The 9,492-nt window shown below is 39.4% G+C and overlaps 1 protein-coding gene across 1 annotated transcript; it reads left to right on the top strand.

Annotated features, from left to right (window-relative positions):
* Positions 1-7,206: 7,206 nt before the first annotated feature.
* OR2G1 (olfactory receptor family 2 subfamily G member 1) lies at positions 7,207-8,148 on the top strand. Its single transcript, NM_001390422.1, has one exon. It carries the CDS (start codon positions 7,207-7,209, stop codon positions 8,146-8,148), a length of 942 nt encoding a protein of 313 aa, NP_001377351.1.
* The last annotated feature ends 1,344 nt before the right edge of the window (positions 8,149-9,492 follow it).

Below are 9,492 nucleotides of genomic sequence, written 5' to 3'. Positions count from 1 at the left end.
CTTTTCAGTTTTTCACATTTATGTTATTTTTAGTCAATTATCAGGCAATTATTAATGTGAGGTCAATTAGCTAACTTCATCAGTTATCAGTTCAGTTCAGTCACTCAGTCATGTCCGACTCTTTGCGACCCCATGAATCGCAACATGCCAGGCCTCCCTGTCCATCACCATCTCCCAGAGTTCACTCAAACTCACATCCATCGAGTCAGTGATGCCATCCAGCCATCTGTCGTCCCCTTCTCCTCCTGCCCCCAATCCCTCCCAGCATCAGAGTTTTTCCAATGAGTCAACTCTTTGCATGAGGTGGCCAAAGTACTGGAGTTTCAGCTTTAGCATCATTCCTTCCAGAGAAATCCCAGGGCTGATCTCCTTTAGAATGGACTGGTTGGATCTCCTTGCAGTCCAAGGGACTCTCAAGAGTCTTCTCCAACACCACAGTTCAAAAGCATCAGTTCTTTTGTGCTCAGCTTTCTTCACAGTCCAACTCTCACATCCATGCATGACTACTGGAAAAACCATAGCCTTGACTAGATGGACCTTTGTTGGCAAAGTAATGTCTCTGCTTTTGAATATGCTATCTAGGTTGGTCATAACTTTCCTTCCAAGGAATAAGCGTCTTTTAATTTCATGGCTGCAATCACCATCTGCAGTGATTTTGGAGCCCAGAAAAATAAAGTCTGACACTGTTTCCACTGTTTCCCCATCTATTTCCCATGAAGTGATGGGACTGGATGCCATGATCTTAGTTTTGTGAATGTTGAGCTTTAAGGCAACTTTTTCACTCTCCACTTTCACTTTCATCAAGAGGCTTTTGAGTTCCTCTTCACTTTCTGCCATAAGGGTGGTGTCATCTGCATATCTGAGGTTATTGATATTTCTCCCGGCAATCTTGATTCCAGTTTGTGCTTCTTCCAGTCCAGCGTTTCTCATGATGTACTCTGCATATAAGTTGAATAAGCAGGGTGACTGTATACAGCCTTGATGTACTCCTTTTCCTATTTGGAACCAGTCTGTTGTTCCATGTCCAGTCTAACTGTTGCTTCCTGACCTGCATACAAATTTCTCAAGAGGCAGATCAGGTGGTCTAGTATTCCCATCTCTTTCAGAATTTTCCACAGTTTATTGTCATCCACACAGTCAAAGGCTTTGGCATAGTCATCAGTTATCAGGGGAGTACAAATTGAAATCATGAAATATACAACCAGATTGGCTAAAATTTAAAATACAGAAAGTATGAAGATATATTTGTATCTTCAATTCAAATATACAAAATTTCTTCTTGTATATTCTTAAATATACAAATATTCAAGATTACAATTCAATTTGTATTCTTCAATTACAAATATAACAGAATATATTTGTAACTAGCAGGTACATATATGTATAATATAGATTATATTATTAGAAATTTAACATGAACATGGCAGAAATTAGAAAACAACTCAGTGTTGGGTGGTTATGAGAGCAGAGTTTAAATATCTCTGTAGTTTGGCCTGGATGGAAACAACAGTGAAAAATCAGAGGGACAAAACTCTCTCTTTCAGGATCATCTCCTGGGACAGTTCTTCTTATGAAGCCTAATATTAATTGCCATGTTGGGAGAACTGTTTCCATGGAACTTTTCCTTATTTGGTGTTCTGTATCCTTTCCAGTCTCTCCTGACTTGCTGACCTTCCGAAAGCTCCATCTTAAATAACAGTCCCTAAAACTAGTACATGGGCCTTCAGAGCTCATTTCAAGGTAATAATAATTTGAATCCTATGACTTAAAGTTCTTTTTCACAATAAGAGTATCAGTATTCCCCAAAAAAAGGAAATCTGGAAATGTTCCTCTTTTAACTTATTTACTTTTTCTGATGCCTTGCTTTTATATCTATATCATGCTTATGACTCTTAACTTTTAATGGCAAATTGAGATTCTATTTTAAAGTGATGTTCATTCAGGTGTGGAGATAATATGGTACATGGGTGATGATAAATTTTGCATCATACTGGAATAGAATCCTTCTAGAAGCCTAAAGTAAACATACTGTTATAACTTTCTGTATAAATAAGGAGCAAATTCATGACTGTGAATTGATCTTTCATGGTATTTCTGTTGAGGTATTGCATATGTGTGTGGGGAAATGTGGCAGAATTTAAAACACAGGAGAAATTCTCATTAGAGAGGATAAGGTAGCAACCTGCAGTCTGAATTAAAATCAAACAAGGGACCTGGGTTTGGCTTTTTGTTACTCTTTTGATAGGAAAAATGAATACTTTTTAGGGAACTAAATAGTTGAAAATTGACCATGAATAATAGAATTGAAGGAATTACACATGTATGAATGTATTTGTATTTTTGTGCATGCATATGAAGATATATAATTATGAGAGTGTTTATAAGAAAAATACGTCTGTATAATATAAACTGGTTTGTTCCTTAGAGATCCTTTTGTATGCTCATTTTACTGTTATTTACTTTTGCTATTTTGAGTGATCACTCAGAGACATCATGCTGCTGTTGAATGTCTAGATTCCACACTGGATGCTTCCCTTAACTTCTTTCCTTTTCACTGGGTTCTACTAAGTATCATATTTATGTGATAAGTTGAATCAATACATCTTATATATAAGAGTATATTTTACATCCATGAATAATTTTCCCAAAAGTAATAAAACAATTTTAGGATATGCAATTATTAAGGAAGAAATTTGAAATCTGAGTGATTTTCACTGATGACATGTAAAAGCTTCTGTTTGTCTTAAACAGGAAATAGAGTTACTGTCTTTGGGGAATAAGGTTTGTATCAGTGAATATACTTTAAACATTTGCATTTATAGCTGTTTGGACTTTTTAAAAGTCCATTACAAATCCTGGCCTTTTAATCTTCCTGAAGATAAAAATTCAATGTGGATTTGAAGTGCATTGAAGCAGCCTTTTTCATCCCACCAAAGATGCTTCCTTTCCTGATCCTCATTCCTTTAATCAGATTCAACCACTTCTTCTTTCAACACACAAGACAGGAAAGCTGACTCCTTTCCTCAACACCACTCACCAAAGAAGGCAAGGAGGTTTGCTCTAAATATGTTCATGAATTTACATCACTATTAAGTGGTAGGATAAATGAGTTGACTAATCCTTAAAGGAAATAGATTTTTGAAATCATGTGTGCATAATGATTGAATATTTGGATATAAATGTTAATATTATTTCTTTCAATAGCCAAATGTTTGCCATTTTATAGGAAAAATAATCTCTATAATCTCCAGAAGTAGGCTGTATTTATATATATGAAAATCCTGGGGAAAAAATGCCCAACTTAAAATTCCAGTTGAAGAATTCAAATATTATTTACACATATTATACATCAGTATTACTGAGTTTTCCCCATTTAATTTGAATGATTTTTCATAAGCTATAAATTAATCATGTGCTAATAATTATTAATAACAATTAATATCAATATTAATATTATTATTCAAAATTAATTACAATTAATATTGAATTGATAACAATCTTAATAATATTAATAATCAGATCAGATCAGTCGCTCAGTCGTGTCAGACTCTTTGGGACCCCATGAATCGCAGCACGCCAGGCCTCCCTGTCCATCACCAACTCCCGAAGTTCACTCAGACTCACGTCCATCGAGTCAGTGATGCCATCCAGCCATCTCATCCTCTGTCGTCCGCTTCTCCTCCTGCCCTCAATCCTTCCCAGCATCAGAGTCTTCTCCAATGAGTCAACTCTTCGCATGAGGTGGCCAAAGACCTGGAGTTTCAGCTTTAGCATCATTCCTTCCAAAGAAATCCCAGGGCTGATCTCCTTTAGAATGGACTGGTTGGATCTCCTTGCAGTCCAAGGGACTCTCAAGAGTATTCTCCAATACCACAGTTCAAAAGCATCAATTCTTCAGCGCTCAGCCTTCTTCACAGTCCAACTCTCACATCCATACATGACCACAGGAAAAACCATAGCCTTGACTAGACGAACCTTTGTTGGCAAAGTAATGTCTCTGCTTTTCAATATACTATCTAGGTTGGTCATAACTTTCCTTCAAAGGAGTAAGCATCTTTTAATTTCATGGCTGCAGTCACCATCTGTAGTGATTTTGGAGCCCAGAAAAATAAAGTCTGACACTATTTCCACTGTTTCCCCATCTATTTCTCATGAAGTGATGGGACCAGATGCCATGATCTTCGTTTTGTGAATGTTGAGCTTTAAGCCAACTTTTTCACTCTCCACTTTCACTTTCATCAAGAGGCTTTTGAGTTCCTCTTCACTTTCTGCCATAAGGGTGGTGTCATCTGCATATCTGAGACTATTGATATTTCTCCCGGCAATCTTGATTCCAACTTGTGTTTCTTCCAGTCCAGTGTTTCTCATGATGTACTCTGCATAGAAGTTAAATAAGCAGGGTGACAATATACAGCCTTGACATACTCCTTTTCCTCTTTGGAACCAGTCTGTTGCTCCATGTCCAGTTCTAACTGTTTCTTTGTGACCTGCATACAAATTTCTCAAGAGGCAGATCAGGTGGTCTGGTATTCCCATCTTTTTCAGAATTTTCCACAGTTTATTGTGATCCACACAGTCAAAGGCTTTGGCATACTCAATAAAGCAGAAAAAGATGTTCTTCTGGAACTCTCTTGCTTTTTCCATGATCCAGTGGATGTTGGCAATTTGATCTCTTGTTCCTCTGCCTTTTCTAAAACCAGCTTGAACATCAGGAAGTTCATGGTTCACATATTGCTGAAGCCTGGCTTGGAGAATTTTGAGCATTACTTTACTAGCATGTGAGATGAGTGCAATTGTGCGGTAGTTTGAGCATTCTTTGGCATTACCTTTCTTTGGGATTGGAATGAAAACTGACCTCTTCCAGTCCTGTGGCCACTGCTGAGTTTTCCAAATTTGCTGGCATATGGAGTGCAGCACTTTCACAGCATCATCTTTCAGGATTTGAAATAGCTCAACTGGAATTCCATCGTCTCCACTAGCTTTGTTCATAGTGATGCTTTCTAAGGCCCACTTGACTTCACATTCCAGGATATCTGGCTCTAGGTGAGTGATCACACCATCATGATTATCTGGGTCTTGAAGATCTTTTTTGTACAGTTCTTCTGTGCATTCTTGCCATCTTTTCTTAATATCTTCTGCTTCTGTTAGGTCCATACCATTTCTGTCCTTGATCGAGCCCATCTTTGCATGAAATGTTCCCTTGGTATCTCTGATTTTCTTGAAGAGATCCCTAGTCTTTCCCATTCTGTTGTTTTCCTCTATTTCTTTGCATTGATCACTGAAGAAGGCTTTCTTATCTCTTCTTTCTATTCTTTGGAACTCTGCATTCAGATGCTTATATCTTTCCTTTTCTCCTTTGCTTTTCGCTTCTCTTCTTTTCACAGCTATTTGTAAGGCCTGCATAGCCAGCCATTTTGCTTTTTTTGCATTTCTTTTCCATGGGAATGGTCTTGATCCCTGTCTCCTGTACAATGTCACGAACCTCATTCCATAGTTCATCAGGCACTCTATCAGATCTAGACCCTTAAATCTATTTCTCACTTCCACTGTATAATCATAAGGGATTTGATTTAGGTCATACCTGAATGGTCTAGTGGTTTCCCCTACTTTCTTCAATTTAAGTCTGAATTTGGCAATAAGGAGTTCATGGTCTGAGCCACAGTCAGCTCCTGGTCTTGTTTTTGCTGACTGTATAGAGCTTCTCCATCTTTGGCTGCAAAGAATATAATCAATCTCTTTTCGGTGTTGACCATCTGGTGATGTCCATGAATAGAGTCTTCTCTTGTGTTGTTGAAAGAGGGTGTCTGTTATGACCAGTGCATTTTCTTGGCAAAACTCTATCAGTCTTTGCCCTGCTTCATTCCGTATTCCAAGGCTAAATTTGCCTGTTACTCCAGGTGTTTCTTGACTTCCTACTTTTGCATTCCAGTCTCCTATAATGAAAAGGACATCTTTTGGGGGTGTTAGTTCTAAAAGGTCTTGTAGGTCTTCATAGAACCATTCAACTTCAGCTTCTTCAGCATTACTGGTTGGGGCATAGACTTGGATTATTGTGATATTGAATGGATTGCCTTGGAAGCGAACAGAGATCATTCTGTCGTTTTTGAGATTGCATCCAAGTACTGCATTTCGGACTCTTATGTTGACCATGATGGCCACTCCATTTCTTCTGAGGGATTCCTGCCCGCAGTAGTAGATATAATGGTCATCTGAGTTAAATTCATCCATTCCAGTCCATTTTAGTTCGCTGATTCCTAGAATGTCAACATTCACTCTTGCCATCTCTTGTTTGACCACTTCCAATTTGCCTTGATTCATGGACCTGACATTCCAGGTTCCTATGCAATATTGCTCTTTACAACATCGGACCTTGCTTCTATCACCAGTCACATCCACAGCTGGGTATTGCTTTGCTTTGGCTCCATCCCTTCATTCTTTCTGGAGTTATTTCTCCACTGATCTCTAGTACCATATTGGGCACCTACTGACCTGGGGAGTTTCTCTTTCAGTACCCTATCATTTTGCCTTTTCATACTGTTCATGGGGTTTTCAAGGCAAGAATTCTGAAGTGGTTTACCATTCCCTTCTCCAGTGGACCACATCCTGTCAGATCTCTCCACTATGACCCACCCATCTTGGTTTGCCCCATGGGCATGGCTTAGTTTCACTGAGTTAGACAAGGCTGTGGTCCTAGTGTTATTCTTCTGCTATTCTTTATTTTTTTGTGATAAATTTTATCTCAACTTCTAATAGTTATCACACAAGGAAATTCTTAAATTAGCCATCATGTACATCTCTTTGTAGTCTGGGCTTTATTGTCATTTGCTGCAGCTTCTGAAGGACATTGCCAAAATTTATTCTATGGGGCACAGTAATTTCTCTCAGAGTCAGTGTTTCAAAGAGAAATTTTAAAAGGTTGATCTTGGTTTCCCTGGTGGCTCCACTGGTAAAGAATCTGCCTGCAATGTAGGAGGTGCAGGCTAGATCCGTGGGTCAGGAAGGAGGAAATGGCAACCCACTCCAGTATTCTTGCCTGGAGAATCCCATGGACAGAGGAGCCTGATGTGCTTACAGTCCATGCAGTCGCAAGAGGCAGACACAACTTAGCAACTAAACCACCACCACCACCACATTGTGACCAGCGTTCAATACATTATCCTTTCTCTAAATTCTTACAATGTTTTCCTCCTTTTTGTGAACAGGGTGATGGGCATGAACAGTAGCAGTGTCAAAGAAGACTTTGTCCTGGTGGGCTTCTCTGATCAGCCCAACCTAGAAAAGATACTCTTTGTGGTTGTTTTGGTAACCTATCTCCTGACTCTGATGGGAAATACAGTCATTATTCTGATCTCCTCTACAGACTCTAAACTCAGAACACCCATGTACTTTTTCCTTACTCACCTCTCCCTAGTTGATATTTGCTTTACTACCAGTATTGTTCCCCAGCTTCTGTGGAACCTAAGAGGACCAGCCAAGACCATAACAGCCCTGGGCTGTGCTGTCCAGCTCTACGTCTCTCTGGCTCTGGGCTCCACTGAGTGCATTCTCCTGGCTGTAATGGCTTTTGATCGCTATGCTGCGGTGTGCAAACCTCTCCACTATGCAGCCGTAATGAACCCACGGCTGTGCCAGGCTCTGGCAGGGGTTGCGTGGCTGAGTGGAGTAGGAAACACTCTCACCCAGAGCACTGTCACCCTCTGGCTGCCTCGCTGTGGACACCAGTGGCTCCATCATTTCTTCTGTGAGGTACCCTCAATGATTAAACTTGCATGTGTGGACATCCACGCCAATGAGGTCCAGCTATTCATTGCTTCATTGGTCTTGCTCCTTTTGCCCTTAGCACTGATATTGATGTCCTATGGACATATAGTCAAGGCAATTATTAGGATCAAGTCAGTCCAGGCCTGGCGCAAAGCCCTGGGGACATGTGGATCCCACTTGATGGTAGTGTCCCTCTTCTATGGGACCATTACAGCTGTTTACATCCAGCCCAACAGTTCTTATGCCCATACTTATGGGAAATTCATCTCCCTCTTCTACACAGTAGTGACTCCAGCCCTCAATCCTCTCATCTACACACTGAGGAATAAAGATGTGAAAGGAGCACTGGGAAGACTTTTTCACAGAGCCAGAGACCTAGGCTTATAAAAAATGAAGCTGAGCGCATAGAAGTCGATTTTTGATGGCAAAATGAAGCTGAAGGTCATCTTGTACATTCTTTGTCTAAAGAAACACTAACCTATAAGGAGCACACACAATCATCACAGTCTGCTACTCAGCCTCAGAATCATCCGTCCTCTCAACCTCTTTCCCAGGCTTCTTTTGAACCCTTTGAAGCCACTATTTCCGCACACCCTTTAATTGTCCATTATTCACATAATTTCTGTTTCTTGCCCTCCCTTCCTGCTTTTTTTCAATCTTCCTTCCCTTTTTCTACTGTTCATTCTATTTTTCCAATTGTTCTCTCCTGTATTACCCCTTGCCTCCCCTTCCCTCCTTTTTGTTGCTTCCTTCCTTTCCCCCTTTTTAGTCTTTCATTTCTTTCCATTTTTATGAGGTGCTTAACAACCATTTTCCTGGCTGCTTCTACACTATATCCCTTCCCAACAGTATTCTAACAATTCCTGGAAACAACTCTGTCTAAAAGTAATTTCCCGTTTATCACAATAAAGAGTTTTCATTTGCTGTGTGGTGTCCAGTGCAGAGAATAGACTCTAAATGTGTGGATTTTAACTCCACAACTTCCTTTCTGAGCTTGTGCAAGTTTTATTAAAGCTTTTTTGTATCATATTTACTTAGGGAATGTACATCTCTTACTTACTTATCATATTTACATATTTCATTAAACGAATGAAACATCATTATTATGTTTATTAAAAGATCCAAAAGGCAATGTAGTGTAAGTTTAAGAGGCTTTTCTTTGTTCATTTTGTAATGTAAGTGCTTGACTTAAGCTATGATTATGGAGGCATCCACTCCAAATGTTCTTAAAAAGAATCATTGCTAAGCACATGAATAGATTAAAGAGCCAGGCTTCCCCCAATCCCATACTCTTAGACTCTTTTGTTTCAGAGGTCTTGGTTGATTTTGGGTGACTGACAACTTGGGCCACTTGTTTTTCACTTCCTGCTCTTTTAATTCCCTCTCTTATGTTTTCACCAATGAAGAGGAAACCCAGAAACCCAAGGCCACCACCTTCAGCCTCATTGAAAGCAGAACCCTAGACCTGCTCTCTCTCTATCCAAGACCAGACTTGCCATGTATACTCTTGAACTTGTTAGTAATGAACCTTGTTCTTTTTTCAGGTTTCTCAGTGGTTATTGTTGAGGGCATCTTGCAATCATAAGAACCACAAAGGGCTAATCCAACCACAACACTGTTTAACCATACGCTGAGATCAGCACAAAACAATAAGTAAAGCATGTGCAAAAAATGATCAATAAATAGCAATTAACATCTTTTCAATCTTCTAATTTTCTGATCATAATATTC

This window comes from Bos taurus, chromosome 23, assembly GCF_002263795.3.
Source record: "Bos taurus isolate L1 Dominette 01449 registration number 42190680 breed Hereford chromosome 23, ARS-UCD2.0, whole genome shotgun sequence".
NCBI classification, from domain to species: domain Eukaryota; kingdom Metazoa; phylum Chordata; class Mammalia; order Artiodactyla; family Bovidae; genus Bos; species Bos taurus.
This window is presented reverse-complemented; position numbering and strand designations above follow the sequence as displayed.

Coding starts and splice junctions, on each gene's coding strand:
- OR2G1 (NM_001390422.1), top strand. CDS start 7,207: ATGGGCATGAACAGTAGCAGTGTCAAAGAAGACTTTGTCCTGGTGGGC.